This window comes from Lactuca serriola, chromosome 1, assembly GCF_051521515.1.
Source record: "Lactuca serriola cultivar US96UC23 chromosome 1, Lser_US96UC23_V15, whole genome shotgun sequence".
NCBI classification, from domain to species: domain Eukaryota; kingdom Viridiplantae; phylum Streptophyta; class Magnoliopsida; order Asterales; family Asteraceae; genus Lactuca; species Lactuca serriola.
Window position 1 is genome coordinate 242,703,550 of NC_136408.1, and position 17,580 is coordinate 242,721,129.

The 17,580-nt window shown below is 35.5% G+C and overlaps 1 protein-coding gene across 1 annotated transcript; it reads right to left on the reverse strand.

Annotated features, from left to right (window-relative positions):
• Positions 1-10,476: 10,476 nt before the first annotated feature.
• Positions 10,477-17,252, reverse strand: LOC145050155 (homeobox-leucine zipper protein MERISTEM L1-like). Its single transcript, XM_078998450.1, has 12 exons — positions 17,012-17,252; positions 15,121-15,372; positions 14,930-15,047; positions 14,132-14,320; positions 13,577-14,017; positions 13,376-13,477; positions 12,643-12,843; positions 12,361-12,535; positions 11,972-12,243; positions 11,705-11,800; positions 11,214-11,605; positions 10,477-10,883 (listed from the first exon to the last, which is right to left on the reverse strand). The coding sequence occupies exons 2-11, from the start codon at positions 15,348-15,350 to the stop codon at positions 11,237-11,239; spliced, it is 2,193 nt and encodes a 730-aa protein (XP_078854576.1). The 5' UTR covers positions 15,351-15,372; positions 17,012-17,252; the 3' UTR covers positions 10,477-10,883; positions 11,214-11,236.
• Positions 17,253-17,580: the final 328 nt, after the last annotated feature.

The following is a 17,580-nucleotide window of genomic DNA, read 5'->3' on the forward strand; positions in this document are numbered from 1 at the left end:
ATTTTGGGAACCACTTACTTGAGCTCGGCCGATTGCACGCATCACACCCCTTTCTTTTCAAGTTCTTTTATCTTTTCAAATTCCTTTCAAAAATTCTTTTATAAAAGTGATTTTTCTTTTGAAAATTTTCATACCAAGTCCTCAGTTTGAGTCCAGACACACCCGAGAGTACGCCCGAATCCCTCAAACCAAGGCTCTCATACCAACTTGTAACATCCCAAAATTTCAGGCCAAAAATTCATTTTTAATATAAGAAAATAGTTAATAACTTTGCTCCAGACATTGAAAACAATTCAATTAAAACAAATATCAGAGTCTAATCCTAAAGATCACATAATGCGGAAAAACATGGGTGAATGCATCGCGATCGTCCTGAACTCCTTTGTCTTGAAAACTGAAGATACCTGAAACCAAAATTGTAAACCGTAAGCACGAAGCTAAGTGAGTTCCACAGATACCACATACCATACATATCAACTGGGCCATACATACCACAGATATTGAGAGCCATACATATCAAACATATTCATAAACAAGTAAGGTGATATGTGCCAAACATAGTCTTGCTATTATGACTCGGGCTGCCACGTAATCTTTCTTGCCAAGTCGAGGGCCACCCCCTCGGTCTCACAGACAAGTGCCAAGAGCCACCTCCTGGTCTCCCATGCAAGCATCACAAAGACAACTAGCATACATACTAGTCTACTTAGCTAATCAGCGTACAGTGTGCCAGGAGCCACTTCCTAGTCTTTCATTCATATTGCATAGGGCTATCCTCTTTCTTCTATTAAGAACTTAATGATTCAAGTCAATCGTCCAAGTCCTCAGATCTGATTCCCATGGATGACTTAAAACGTAAATTTGGCAACTTTACTTACATAATGACTTAATGGGACTCTTGAGCTTAATGAAAGGTCTTAACAATTGCATGAGTCCATTTGAACCATAAAGGTTGCATTTTTATGGCCTTAAGTGCTTCTATGGACTCAAAAGGACGGCTCTTTTGCTCTGAAGCTAACAAGATACAAAAAACCCCAACAATGGAGTCAAAATAACCCATAAAACACCCCAACATTCTAACTAAGCATGCCATGGTCAAGTTTGAAGCTTGATACCTCAAATGAATCAGAAATGGTGCTAATCTCCTAGATCTACAAGCTCCCTTTGAATCCTTGCTCATTCTTCAAACTTCTTCCTCTTCCAAAACACTAAAGCAACACCAAAATGCTCTCAAAAGGGGTTACAAACCCACAAGAGCACACCAATATGGGCTAGGGTTTCGAAAAGGGCATAAGGCATAGTAGACGCTCAAAGGATGAAGAGCCTTGGGTCTTAAGTTGCTTAAATCGTGCATAATCAGGGTTTGAAGGTCCTGGGCACTATGTTGGGCGTAATTCCAGTACACTCGGTGTACTGCCCCGAGCCTCCCGTGTCCACTTTCCATCTCTACGTTGGGCGTACTCATGCTTTTACCACCTTGCATGCAAGGGCTGAAATGCAAGTTTTTCCATCCAGGGACCAATTCTGTCAACAACTTTAAAGTACTATAACTTCTTTGTTCTAAGTCCGTTTCCGATGAACTTTATATCCACGAAAAGGTACACTCCTAGCTACGTGCCCATGCCTTAAAATCTTCCGGATGAAACCTGAGACCCATAAAAAGACCGTATCGCCCCTACCCTTGGCCTTCGAGGCCACAACCGAGCACTTTCTAAACCGGGTGTTAAACATCCAATATAGATCTCACATAAACAGATAGTATGCACACACATAGCACGTAAATTATATAAAATACTTCATATCTATGTGTAAAATGAAAATAAATATGCACTCACCTGATAAGGTTGTGATTCGGACATCACTTCGTTATCTAAAATAATCTTATTTTATGAAACCGGGAGGTTTGCTCAAAAACCGGGCTTTATGCGGGCAGATTTTGACTCGAAAACTCTTTTTCTCGAGTCTTCGGGTGCTTTGGGGTTTGCTTCTGGTGTTAGTAGTATTTTAGGTTTAGGGGTATTTACTGCAACATACAAGAAAGTATAGGGTAGAAGAATGGAAAGTTTGTAAACAAAATTCGGATGGTTTCATTCACTATTTATACTGACTGAACACTCGAGTTACGCTGGGCGTAACTCTATGGTACGCAGGGCGTACTGCTTCTTCACCCACTATGTTGGCGTACATTGAATAAGCTGGACGTACGAAGAGATTATCACGGACGCGTCAAGGCTACGAACACGTGTCCATCATCTAATGGACTAGGCTACATGGCCAAATATGGACAGTGAACACAATAGTACGCTAGGCGTACATACCTTGTATGTTGGATGTACATACTTATATGCTAAGCATGCCACTTAGTACGCTGGACGTTCTTCCAGCCTTGAAGTTTCTGCCTGAAACTTCCAAAATTAATATATTTCGCATACGTGTTCCGTTTTTGACGTTCTTTATATCCACGCATACGTGAAATTATGCTCTACAACTTTTGTTTAGACTCCGTTGGCTAATTCTGACTTTATTTTTAAAGTTATATTTTAACAGGCCAGGATAGGAAAAATCCGTTAAAAATTCATTACTTCTTCATCTGATGTCCGTTTTCGTATGTCTTTTTACCGTTAAACCACAATTGACAAGATCTATGATTCTTGTTTAGCTTCTGTCGGCTAAAAATCACTCGATCTAAAATTCGAGTTTCGGGCTGCATACTGCTATACCAAATCTTAGAAAATTCATAACTTCTTCATACGAAGTCAGATTTGGACATTCTTTTTGTGTACGCTCTCGGTATAATGTATACTACGACTTTCATTTAGATTGCTAAGGCTAAAAAGAACTTTATCCAAAAGTCACTTTTTACGTCATATAGTGTCGTGCCGATTTTGTCGCGAAACTACGACAAGTCATAACTTCTTCATTCTAACTCGGATTTCGGTATTCTTTATATCTTCGGAATCCTTGTTTCAACTACTACAACTTCCTTAATAGATATCGGGTTTATATAATATTTATTTTCGACACTTATTTTTATCCTTAATTTATAAACACATAAATTCACATAATTCATTCTTATTACTTCAAAACGAGTTACAAATGTTGACCTAGACTATTACATCATCAATAATGACTAGCCTAGAAAAACGGACGTTTCAGTCGCCGCTAAAAGTGCATCACTGCTAATGCTCTCTATCACTACTAAATGTGTAGCTGTTATTTATATGTATTTCTATACATACTGATATGGGCATATTTAGTCATAAAAATCATGCATGATCTTAATACTTTATGTTGATTTTAGCTCATTTAATGAACAAAAGGTGCTTAATTAGCTTAAATATTTCATTTTCAGCAACAAATACATGCTCGAAAGGAAAATGAAGCGGAATTGGCGATTGGAGGCTTGGATCTTGGATTTTGAAGAAAGAAGGATGTTGCAGGACAGCTTGACCCATCGTCAGTGTTTTGGCCATATCTCATGAACCGTAACTCCGATTGACGAGATTCAAAATGTTCTGAAAAGCATACACAATTTCGGACAACTTTCGTGTTTTGAGAAAATGCTGATTCGAAACGTACTAGGCGAGTTGTATCGAACTTTCGCGATTCTGGACGTGCTGACTTGCCGTACACGAGTCTTAAGTGATATACTCGGCGAGTAGGTCACTAGACTCGCCGAGTAGCCTCTGTTTTGTGAAAATCTATATAAAGGGACTTTCAGATCGATACCCTAGCATGGAGAGAAACCCTAGGAGGCTGAGAAACGATTGGAAGTGCTGCTAGGTCGTGAGGAACCGAAGAATGAACCCTACATTCAATTGTGAAGAGAATCAAGACAATTTTGGTTTATTCTTAGTAACTTTTTGATTTAAGTCATGTTTACATACTTTGATTTCGTTTTTGATTTTATGTTTACTGCAACCATGAGCTAAAAACTTATTCTTCTGTTAGGGTAGACAATTTTGTGAACATGGATTGATTATTTGAGTAGGATTAATTTTAATTGGTAATTATGTTTAGTTAAGCTTATTAAAGAACCTTATGTGTTGACAATAACTATTCTTCTGTTAATAAATCAGTAATTAAGTTGTATGAACATCTCTTAGTTATTAAATTCATACGATTTATTGTGACCACATAGTTGTATGTCTAGGAATAACGAATGTGAAACTAGAATTAACTAGAAGATAGGTAAGTTAATGTGTGGGCTTGTTTGATGAACATCAGCAAGAGGTTAATTGAAGGGCCAATTTAGTTAACCACTACAAGTCTTACTTAACCCGAATCAATAATCTAGGAAACCCGTTAATTTAGACAACTGGCCATCGCTTGAGTTAATTTGTTTTCTAAGAATTAGGAATAGCGAACGTGAACCTAATTATCTTAATCGGTAGCCAATGAAGAATTAGTCCGATACATTAAAATCATCCATGGGAACAAATGAGTCGTACCTAAACAGAAGTCCTCTTTACTATTGAATTTAGTTGGTAATTAATTGTTTTAGTTGCTAGTTAGTTAATTTGTGTGTTGGTTATTCTAATTAAGTTCCTAGTCTTGTAAAACTAGAGAAAACCCCCTTTTTGTTATTTGTTTTATTTAGATAATATTAGCATTTATTTTAATTGTTTACCGTTCCCTGTATTCGATACCCTACTTGCTTGAACTATATTACTAATCGATAGGTACACTGCCTTTCGTGTGTTTATTTTGTGTCTAAGTTAGTAGGATTAAAACTAGTTGGTTTTACACACATCAAGTTTTTGGTGCCGTTGCCGGGGAACGGTTCTAAATAGTTAATTTTATTTGCTAATTGTTATCATTTTTTTTATTTGTTGATTAATTTTTTTTATTGTAGTTTAATTTTTATTTTTAATTTTAGTATGTATTTTCCAAATCTCGATGCTTTTGATGCTTTTCTTGAGGAAGTAGTGCAGGAAATTGAGCAGGAAGATGAGGATTATGACTCAGATGATGATTTGAAGAAATTTGGAAGATGGTTAGATAACTTCTTGTCTAACGATCAAGAACAATTTAATTCACTAGAGCTAAAGTTACAAGATGAAGAATTTAATCCAGAAAGAGATTTGGAGGAGCTGGAAAGGTTGCTGGCAAAAGGGTCGGACGAAGAACAAGAACAAGCTGAATTGCAGGAACCAAGCTGTGGTTTGACCATTACCACGACATGGTCCCCTGTTCTTCCGGTTTGTGTTTCGAAGCATGGGGTGACGATTCCAACTTTGGAGAAAGTTCTGAAGCGCGATCCATTTCTGATTAGTACCCAACCCGTCCCAACCCTTGTCAGAATTCTTGGGTTTTATATATTCAAGCTCGTTTGGCCAATTTTAGAAGCAAAGAGTCAAATTTTACAAATTGGTCCACCAAAAAAAGATTTAATGCAATGGATGGATTGGCAATGAGTTTATTGGAAGTTTATTAAGTTGGGAGTCCAGCTCAAGACTCGCCCAAAAAGAAGCGCTTGCGGGAGGCAACCCGTCATTAGAGTTTTCTTTTCTTTTTCTTTCTAAACTTCTAGTGTTTAAGGATAATTTAGGATTTTTTTTATTTTAATGTTTTTTTATTACTTGTTTTTGTTTTTGATCTTTTCAGTTTGAGTGTAAGGATGCATGTGAGGGTCTAGAGTCAAGGCTGACGAAGCGAGAAATCGAGTCTAGGCGAGAGAGGAAACGAAGTTTTGAGTCAAGCTATGAGTCTAATTGATATAAGGGTTATAGAGTGTTTATCACCTAAAGGAAAAATGAGGGAAATTATTAGTTTATATAACCCCATTCATCAGAAACGGACTTAGGCAGAATAAAATTTATGTCACACAGCGGTCTACTCGTCGAGTGCATCTTATGGACTCGCCGAGTCCATGTGAAAATTCACGATTCATCTGCCATTTGCGCTTCAACTCGGCGAGTCTACATACTTACTCGACGAGTCACTCATTCTTCTTACTTTTGAGCTAAAGATTTGATGACATTTGATATGGGTATTGGTTCTATTCTTTGAAGATCATTTTCCAAGCATTTCCAAGAGTTTTCCCTTATATTTGGAGCTTTTATAAAGACTGTACCACACGAGATGAATGACACCCAATGCATGGATGAGCTGTTCCTATGTCTAAAGTCAGCGGAAGATGGAGCTTTAAATGAAGAAGTTCAACCTCGCAACTACTATCCCAGGGGAGTTTGTTCCAATTCTCTCTTTATTTTATTGTTCTTTATCATGCGTAATATGCAATGGGGACACTGCATAAATTAAGTGTGGGGTAGGGGGTTGGTTAAATTAGTTAAATTTCGAAAATCTTGAAATTTTAGTTAATTTTGAAAATTTTGCATTAAAATTGCTAGGGCTAATTTAGAAAATTTTGGTAAAGCAATTAGGGATCATGCTAGTATTATATTTGATGATTTTATGAAGACCCAAATGTTTAGTTGAACCTATATACGTTCTAGTGCATTTGTGGCTTCCTTATTCTAGTGAAATCATGGGATAAAAACACGACCCTACTTAGTTTGAAGGATGCAATATGTTTAGCATCGTGTACCAGAAATGTATCCAGGAAAATTATTATCGTTAACCAATAAAGGTTGAAGTTGAGCGCCCCTGCTTAAGCATGTAGGTTTTGAGTGAAAAAAAAGTGAGTTACATGTTAAAAAAAAGAGAGACAGAATTACAAGAAAAGTTGTAAGAATTTTGGAGCAATCAAAATGAAGATCAAAAGATCAAAATTCCGAAGATTCAAAAAGTTGAAGATACCAAAAATCAAACAATAAAGGTGGTGAATTCAAAGAGATCAAAGATCAAATTATCAAGGAAGTGAAGAATTCAAAAGGGCTCCATAGTGGTATCGAAAGTTGTAATTCTAGATTATGTATGCTTGGGTTGCTCAACCAAAAATACCTTGAGGTTAAAAGGTTTTCTGAGGATGGATTTGGAGGGATGCATAAAATGAGCATTGTTCGGAAAAAAGTGGGCGGATGTTTATGAGGATTGTGAGTATTTGGAGTATGGGGGGTTATTAGGAAAATTATAGACACAAATGCATGCGTTGCGGTCTTGGCATAATGGATGGGTTCGATTGGGATTGTCTTATGTAATATTAGCGTACTAAAATTCAGTTTTGCTTGGGGGCAAGCAAAAGTCAAGTGTGGAGTATTTTGATATGGGCATATTTAGTCATAAAAATCATGCATGATCTTAATACTTTATGTTGATTTTATCTCATTTAATGAACAAAAGGTGCTTAATAAGCTTAAATATTTCATTTTCAGCAACAAATACATGCTTGAAAGGAAAATGAAGCAGAATTGGCGATTGGAGGCTTGGATCTTGGATTTTGAAGAAAGAAGGATGTTGCTGGACAGCTTGACCCATCGTCAGTGTTTTGGCCATATCTCATGAACCGTAACTCCGATTGACGAGATTCAAAATGTTCTGAAAAGTATACACAATTTCGGATGACTTTCGTGTTTTGAGAAAATTCTGATTCGAAAGGTACTCGGCGAGTAGGGTCGATTACTCGGCGAGTTGTATCGAACTTTCGCGATTCTGGACGCGCTGACTTGCCGTACACGAGTTTTAAGTGATGTACTCAGCGAGTAGGTCACTAGACTCGCCGAGTAGCCTCTGTTTTGTGAAAATCTATATAAAGGGACTTTCAGATCGATACCCTAGCATGGACAGAAACCCTAGGAGGCTGAGAAATGATTGGAAGTGCTGCTAGGTCGTGAGGAACCAAAGAATCAACCCTACATTCAATTGTGAAGAGAATCAAGACAATTTTGGTTTATTCTTAGTAACTTTTTGATTTAAATCATGTTTACATAATTTGATTTCGTTTTTGATTTTATGTTTACTGCAACCATGAGCTAAAAACTTATTCTTCTGTTAGGGTAGACAATTTTGTGAACATGGATTGATTATTTGAGTAGGATTAATTTTAATTGGTAATTATGTTTAGTTAAGCTTATTAAAGAACCTTATGTGTTGACAATAACTATTCTTCTGTTAATAAATCAGTAATTAAGTTGTATGAACATCTCTTAGTTATTAATTTCATACGATTTATTGTGACCACATAGTTGTATGTCTAGGAATAACGAATGTGAAACTAGAATTAACTAGAAGATAGGTAAGTTAATGTGTGGGCTTGTTTGATGAACATCAGCAAGAGGTTAATTGAAGGGCCAATTTAGTTAACCACTACAAGTCTTACTTAACCCGAATCAATAATCTAGGAAACCCGTTAATTTAGACACCTGGCCATCGCTTGAGTTAATTTGTTTTCTAAGAATTAGGAATAGCGAACGTGAACCTAATTATCTTAATCGGTAGCCAATGAAGAATTATTCTGATACATTAAAATCATCCATGGGAACAAATGAGTCGTACCTAAACAGAAGTCCTCTTTACTATTGAATTTAGTTGGTAGTTAATTGTTTTAGTTGCTAGTTAGTTAATTTGTGTGTTGGTTATTCTAATTAAGTTTCTAGTCTTGTAAAACTAGAGAAAACCCCTTTTTTGTTATTTGTTTTATTTAGATAATATTAGCATTTATTTTAATTGTTTACCGTTCCCTGTGTTCGATACCCTACTTGCTTGAACTATACTACTAATCGATAGGTATACTGCCTTTCGGTGAAAACAGTGGTGGTGGTATATTTTGGTGACGACGGTGGGGTGGTCTCAAAATTTTGGCAACCATTACAGATGCTAGAAATTTAGTAGGGAGAAGAGAAAATGAAAAATAATGAGAAAATGGAGAAGAGGGGTGAAATTGCAAAGATTTTGGTGAAAATCCGATGAAGTCGACGATAGTGAGCAGGAAGAAGAAGGAAAACACAAAAGATCTAGAAATAAAGTGAGGACGAAGAGGGTTTTATTGTCGACGGTCTTTAGTGGCGACACATTGGAGGGAAGACAACGCAGGTTTTTCTATGTCGTTGGATCAACGCTAAAATTGACGTATGAGATTGAAATGTCGTGGATCGCCAGCATAAGCCTTTAGCGGCGACAGGTGCTCTTTAGCGGCGATACGCCAGAGGAAAATGACGTGGGATTTCCTATGTCCTACTAGTCGTTGGATGATCACTTAAATCAATGAATGGGGTTGAAATAACACGGATCACCAACATAAGCCTTTAGCGTAGACACACACTTTTAACGGTGACAAAAAACGCGTTTTTTCTTTGTCGCCGCTAAAAGTGACCATCGCCGCTATTGCCAATTATTCTTTTAGTGACAATGACTCAATCAATTTCGCTAGTAATAAGTGACGACTTATCTAGCTTGCATTTGAGAGTCAAATCATTGGGTTTCATGTTGGTGATATTACTGTCACCATGTCATTTTCAGTAACTTGAACTAACATATGAGCTAAGGGGCTTCATAATTTATACTCTAATATATGTACGAGGTTGTGCGGAGTGCATGCATGTATAAGATCGAATTAGAAGCTGGTTCAACGACTAGTCGGGAGTCCGGGAGCAGCGGCCCTAGGTCTGGGGTTTCTAAAGGGGCAGCACCTCTTTGGCGGGGTCTAAGGGCAACGCACCTAGCAGGGTCCAAGGGGCAGAGCCCCTGGTTGGGGTCCCGCTAAACCTTAGTCGGCGGGGTCGAGGGGCAGCGCCCCAAAACCTCACCGAATTTTACATATGGGTAACATAATAGAAAATTCAATTTCTTGAGGGTGATTATGGTAAAACTAATGAAACTCGTTAGCTTTGGTAACCCTAAATCTTCATTAAATCCTCGTTAGTTACAATCTTAAGCTCTCGTTTTTCATCATATTTTCACAGAATCTTCTAGCATATTGATTTAAGATTTCTATGCCTAGAATCATAAGTGTCCACTTCGATTACCCTACGCTGAATTTCTTGTAACTCAGGCATAGAGTACAAATATAAGTTCGGAAAGTGATATCACGATCCAAGTTGGTATCCAGATCTCCCCCACAAACTCTAATCTTCCCTACATTTCATCCTATAAATCTCCTATACTTGATAATGTTAAAAGATAACTATATCAATAGGTACATTTTGCACCGCATATACGTATCTTACACAAACAAGTTGTAACTAAAGAATTTGTTTCAATCAATAAAGATTTTGTTTCGAAGTATGTCATTGTCTTTACAACCAACGAGCTTATAAGTCCATTAAATTTCAGTGGGTTATTTGGTTCATAATGGTCCATTTTATTTCATGAAAACAAAACAAACAATTTTTATCCCAAGATTAGCCGTTTCATTCCTTATCAAATTCAATATTATCAACACTACGTAAGATTGTAATATCAGTTTATGCAATCATATTTAATGCACCAACCCTTTATACAAATAGACAAGTGGATAAAAAAAGTGTTTTTTGGACACATTGACCAATATTTAGCCGCATTAAAAGGTAGTGGTTTTGAGAAAATTATATTTTGCCTTCTTACCTAACTCATCATACAAGTCTTTTTTGCAAACTCTTATTCAAAAAACACCCAAAATGATCATATTATCAGAAGAGAATAAGATGAGATGCAAGGAGGCAAAGTTGTTAGGACCAATTGCTACAAGACTACATTTCTAACACACCACACTTGAAACAAAGAACTCAAAAAACCCTAAATCTGAAGAGTTTTAACTAAAAATCACTCAATAAGGTTTTAGTTTACTCAATAATCTTCAGTAAACTAGGCAAAGTCAATACCCGAACCCATAACCTTCGATGAATGGTGGAAAACACATTCTTTTATGTTGTCACCAAACGCCAAAGGATTTTACTAGGTTCGTTCTTGACTTCTTTCGTCAGTTTCAAAGGATAAGAGTAAACATCGCCTACCTAAATCCTCCATCACCTCATCCATTACATCGACCCTGCAAATCACACAGACTAGAGCAAAGTGTCAGAAAAATAACATTTGCGACAAAAGCCGTCATTAAACTAAAGAAAAAGTGTCGCTAACTATGACAGAAAATGGTCGCTAAGGAGGTCGCATCATATCTACTTACTACAAGCGTCACACCTTAACGACCAACCTTTTTTCAGTATTTACAAGTGATGATACTCATAGACATAGCTTAGTCCGATTTATGAAAATGTTTTTCTAATTTTGAGATGAATGAATCTTATTTTACTTTGAAGGGAGGGTTAAACAAATATCTTTTCCCTAACAATAACGACACTTTTCTTCTTAAAACACAGTTTGTGACAGTTTCTTACCATTAAAAAAACGATGATGATGGTTATGGATTATCAGGAGCCACTGCCGCTTTGATCCTTTCAACAGTGCACTTAATAAGACTATTAACCGTTGCAACTGAGCCAAGTGATAATTTTGCAGTAGGAACCGAATCGACTAGAATTTGGAATGCAACTGTGAGTAAAGAACCCCCATCTCCAACCTCTGGAATTCTTCCTCCTTGATGTTTTCCAGGTCCATCAGGAAGTATAGCAAAACCAGATGGTAGTAACGCAACATAATCAGGGTCACCTCCACTTAGCACCACGTTCATTGCTGCAATGTCTACTGGAGCATAGATAACATACGAACCCGTTGAATCATTTGAACTCTCCTGAAGTATGAGCATGTTCCCCTGGCTTGAATTCGCACTCTACAATACAATATAACTCAAACATCAGTAGCCTTCTTTATTACACATTACAAATATCCAAGCTATCTATACTACTTTTAATGAATTTTAAAAACGTACATTGACTCGTAGAAGCGAGACACAATTGCCTGGATCTCGACCATTGGCAATATGTGCCATTTCTTGAACCAATCCACCATTTGAAAGGATGTCCCACTGCATATAATTTTAACAACTATTCAATGAATATCGATATTTTGTTGTTAATTAAAACTGATCGCAACGTTTTTTTTACTGAAAATCGAGTATTGTTTGTTAACATTATCATCACGTTTTAAACGTTTTTTTAGGTTTGTGTTTGATGGAAGACAAGATTATTTATTTTACCTCACTCCTCGAATTTTCATCACGAAGAAAATCAAAAACTCGTTTTGGTGGAACAGGGATCCAGAATGATGTAGCAGCACTTAGCACAATACCAGGAGGCCTACCCGGATCATCCACACTTTTTCGGGTCATAACACGAACATCATCCGCCCCACTTCCAGATAAAGTTGTCCACGTATGTGTAGTTGATGCTCCAACACCGCTACAAAAACTCAATACCATTCTCTCAGCCAGCTTCAACATACTCTTTCTCCCTTCTAGTGTCGTTATAACTGTCCAACATTGTTATATCCACAATCATGCATTGATAAAATAAAATACTTAATTCTACCATTTTAACGTAAAATCCTAGCTAGTTAATTAATTAATTCTATGTGTGTATTAATTACCTCCAACGTCACCTGCTGGAATATTGTTAGCCATTGCACTTGCAAGACGTTCACATTGTCTATCGAGAGTTGAGACCCAACGTCTTGCTCCAAATGCTAGACCAGAGTTCACTACTAACCGATAGATATCATGAACGGCTCTATCATCGACTTCTACGTGTTCAATCCATGTAACCTAGAATACGAAAGTGAAACATGAACCTTAATCGTAATTCGTATATATACTAAGATTGGTAATTCGTGTTTTTTTTTAATGATGAAAAGGTTATAACTTGAACTAACCTTTGAGTACCCATTGGGGAGTTCTTGAATTAAACAACCGGATGGCCTTCTTCTAGATCTTGACATTGCAGAAGGGCGTAAGTTGTCCAAGGAAACATCGACTACAGCCCAGGTCCCATCAGCATGTTGTTTACAATACCTAACAAAATAGTACTCTCGGGTTGGAACGAGTGGCGATGGAACCTGATACTCGGCAGTCATCTGAAAAACATAAACGTTAGAACATGACATATAGGCTTCACAATTTTTACAACAAATTAATTGAATACATTAATTTTTACCTGTTATATACCACCCCAATGCAACAATGTACATGTATTTTTACACTTCTAATATACAATTTTACATATTTTATAACTTACAAGACGTACTAACTGAAAAACTAACAGTTAGTAGAAAAGTTGGCCGATAAAAAAAATGATGTTCAGTAAAACTAATGATAAGTTAGTTGAAATATATAAAATAATATAAATAAACATTTAAAAGAATATGTTTCTTATAATTAATTAAGAGTATATTTGGAAATTATTAAAAAAAAAAAAATTTAAAAGCTAGTATAAAAAGATTTTTAAAAAGCTAGAAGCTTATAAGAACTATCACGCGTAAGATTTTTAAAAAGCTAGCTGTCGCGCCTAAGTGTGAATAATTTTGTACATATTACTTTTATAATTTGAAAGTTTAGTGCATAAGATTATATTTGTGTATAAAATTATAAAATTAAACTAGTAATTACCACTTGTAGTGCTCCATTGTAATTTCCAGCCACTCCAGTCGAAAGGACTTCAAGAGTCATAGCTCTTGAAACAATCCCAGAAAACACATTCGACCATTGATTCTGCAGAATCATGATATACGATTCAAGGTTTAAAATCATCTAAATTTTCAATTAGTCAATATTTTAATCTAAAAAGAGAGGGTTCTCCAATCTCCATACCACATCCATTAGAATTTCAACAAGATTGATATGATTCATGATGACAACAGCAGATTCTCTTGAAGCTTCAGATTTCAATCCCAATTGTTTGGGTCCAATGCCTCTAGGAAACGTTTGCGAGTAATCGTCTTCATTCAACGTTTCTGATGAGTTATCAGAGGTTGGAACCCACAATGGCTCACCAGATTGTGCCATTCTAACTAGCTCCTCCATGGCTGCAACCGCTAGTTCAATTATAACCGGCTTGTCGGCCTCACTGGGACCTGAAACTGACCGGAGAAGGCTGCTGGTTCCAAACATGTCATCGACCATTACAGGTTGTGGACTAAAGCTTGCAATCGGTAGGTCAAGAGAGCGAGGTGGTCCATTTTGCGTTAGATTAGGGTAACTTAGCATTGGTTTCCCAACATATTTTGCAGCAATTCCAGATATCCTATCAATCTGTGGAACGAAGAGGAACATACAATATTAGTTTTAGAAACCAGAGTTGTAGCTAGGAAATTGAGAAATAGAATCGTGTTTAATTATAGGGATTTGGGTTTTTAATTGATTTACTTCTTCACGGAGGCGAGCATTTTCGATTCTCAGATGTTGTTCATCGAATGACATCTCCCCGATGGCTGCCGGACCACCACAGTTGGGACAGGTTGCATTGGTGAGGGCTTCTTTGTATCGTATGTTCTCCATTCGGAGCTTCTCATTCTCGTTCCTAAGGCTTGAGTTCTCATGGCGTTCATGTTGAGCCTAAATTAACAATACAAAAGGCACAACTGAGCAGATATATATATATATATATATATATATATATATATATATATATATATATATATATATATATATATATATATATATTCACAATCCTTCAAATAGATATTAAATATACAGGACAATAGCAAATAATATAAGTTATACGAAAACTGTCTATTCAAACGATCAGTCTCTGTTTTGAACATTTAAAAAAAATAATAATAAGAGTGTATGGTGTCAACTACAAAATAAAATCAGGATAATTTTTTTGAGGGTTAATAATTAACTTTTTACAAATTTGTATTTCCCCAAGTACGTGCTCATTTTATCAAATATTTTTGTAACATATTTACTCAGACAAGAATTCATCTTGATATCACCTAATGGAAATGAAAAAAATATTGTTGCATAGTTTTAATTAGTTAATGCTTATTTTCCTTAACCTTGCAGAGACAAATAATTAAAAGACGTAGAATTACACCATTACTAAGAATTGATATAGGTCCATGAGTACATTTCTCAACCTACAAGAACGAGTAGTATATATTTGATGCACTACATGGAGTTGGCTTTTTACTAAAAATGTGTGTCATGTAATCAGAATACCTTCATTTGAGTTCTTTTGTTTTGGAACCAAAACTTGACTTGCAAAGGCTCTAAGGTTAACCTTCTTCCAAGTTCCTTCCTTTGTTTATCATCTGGATGTGGGCATTCTTTAAAAAACCTACACTCAACAAGCTAAGATCAAATATTTGTAAAAACATGAATACAAAAATCAAGATCTTTAATGAACTTACGATTCCAATTCTTGGATTTGATGTTGAGTGTGACGATGATAACGTTTCTTCTTGTTGGGACGTTGATTGGGATCTTGATCATCGCCTGAGGGAGCTTCCATGATATCAGTCCCGGATTTACTCTCATAGTCATCATCTCTAAGCATATCAAGCTGATTTTCTGGGGACTTATGGCTCATATCCAGAAGATGATGATGGTGGTGACTCTCAAACATGTTAGGCTGAAACATTGTTCCTTAATTCCTCACGCTCCTATCATAAAAGGTTTTACTTTAAACTAATTAATTATTCAAACTTAATCAGTAAATAAAAATATTAAACTAAAAATCATTTATTTTGAATACAAGAAGTATAAAGATAAACGTTAACTTATAATAAAAATAATGGTTATGTTTTTAATACGAGCTTGACATTCGAAGTCAAATAGTATGTACGATATGTTTAATGATTAAAAGAATTAATAATGAATAGACAAAGTATAATAACTACAATAAATACAAGAAAACGTGTTTAAAGTGATTGTAAAATAAATATTAATTATACTTTTTTAAAATATAGGATTGTCGACACCAAGAGAAAAACAACAAAGAAATAATGGGACTAATTTACCTTCCATATTGTTCATTGATAAAGTTTTTGATATTTATTGAAAGAACGTTATAAAGATCTCGATCGTCTTTTTAACAACATTTTTATGATCACAGAAAAAACATGGTTATATAATCAAAAAAGGTATGTATAACAATTATATACCAATACATACAACCTCTATGTTATAAAACTTAAAATTATAACATATTCATATTAATGATATAATTAATAGAAAACGAAAGGACTGCCAATTAATTTTGTCTTGTACATATTGATGGTTTTATTTTGATATAGTTATGAGACATAAACTTTCAAATTAAATATATTAAACTATGAAATCAGTGAAGGAAAACATAGGAAATTTGGGTTGGATTATCGAAATCTGTACACACAAATGGCATAAATGAATTTAATGGAGGTCAACAAATCTATATCTTTTTTGAAAACAAAAGTCAACTTTAAAGTATAAAAAAGTTGATACCAGTCTCTATTTCTACACAATAATAATATATATATATTTTTTTGATTTGATAGGGGTTAACAGAATTAAAAAGAATTTATTAGCCACCGCTTGATAGTTATGAAGATGAAAAAAAATAAATAGAACAGTGCGGGTAGCCTTCTGCCTAACCAATGTTTATCCAGTTTCTTGAAACAAGCTTAGAATTGTGAAATGGCATCAAAGATTACAATTCTTTCGCATGTTCTTATCCGATCTGGCTCTCGGTCAAAACTTAAATTAATATTACATAAACGATCTTGATGACTCTGATATCGAAGATATAAAAGAATTTAGTTCAAGCCTTCTTAAGTGTGTTTTGGTTGAAGGTTTGGAAAAAACTAAGGAAACCAAAGATTATTGCATACCTTATCATTAAGAAAATCTCATGGTTTTGCAGTCTGAGGGGTTGAATAAAATCAAATATCAAATTTCTCGCTTTTATCTTTAAGAAAGTATGAAATATCATAGCATCAAGGTACATGTTTTCATACACATTCAGAAACCCTAGCACATCACTAACCCTTCTCTCTCTCTCTAATGAAAGAGAGTTTTCTGGTTGGATTTGCTTCTGGATTCAATTTGGTAAAGGATACTCGATCAATGATTTTGTTTTAAGAGTGAAAAAACAATCTTTAAAAGTTTGTTGAATTTTTAACAAATTAAATAGACTTATTTTCCAATCCAACTAACCCAAATGAATATGTTGAAGATATCTTCAAAAGAATAAAAGCATCAAATTTCATCACTTTCATACCAAACGTAGCTAATGAACCGGAGAAAGGCGTTATGGTAACTTACTGGACTTCTGACTTGATTTTGCAGGTTTTTTAGAGACAAAGATCGAGTATTCGGGGAAAGGGTCAACTAGAAACCACTTTTAGGAGAGTAAAAGAATGGTTTTCAGGCTGGTTTCCATTGAAGCTACCTGTATTTTTCTTGTGATAAGAATTTAAGAAGAATAAGGAGAGAGAGAGAGAGAGAGAGAGAGAGAGAGAGAGAGAGAGAGAGAGAGAGAGGAAAGGAACAGGTGGGAGAATTGAAGAGATGGGAGGGGGAGATAGAGAGGAGTAAATGCAGTGTAAAGAGAGGATGCAAACGCATTTATTGAGAAAGAGAGAGAGACTTGTTGCAAGCTGGTGCTCATTGCATCTCTCTCTCACACACTACTGTGTCTAAATGGTAAAATATCAATCAAATGTAAATTTTCTCGTTTAATATCTTAAACTTTTTACTAATGCTTATATAATTAATCTTTTTATTAATGTTTATGTGATTATAGTTTTACAGAAGAAATAGGGTTTTATTAAAAGTTTTACCTAAGAAAAAGGGTGTCCGGCGTTAGTCGTTGTCCGCAGTTCCACCGTGCA

Bases quoted from the DNA above. Each gene is read 5' to 3' on its own strand.
- LOC145050155 (XM_078998450.1), bottom strand. From the start codon at position 15,350: ATGTTTCAGCCTAACATGTTTGAGAGTCACCACCATCATCATCTTCTG. The intron at 12,844-13,375 runs GTAATTACTAGT...TATGTTTTTCAG, and splicing joins ACAATGGAGCACTACAAGTG to ATGACTGCCGAGTATCAGGT. The intron at 11,801-11,971 runs GTAAAATAAATA...AATTATATGCAG, and splicing joins ATGAAAATTCGAGGAGTGAG to TGGGACATCCTTTCAAATGG.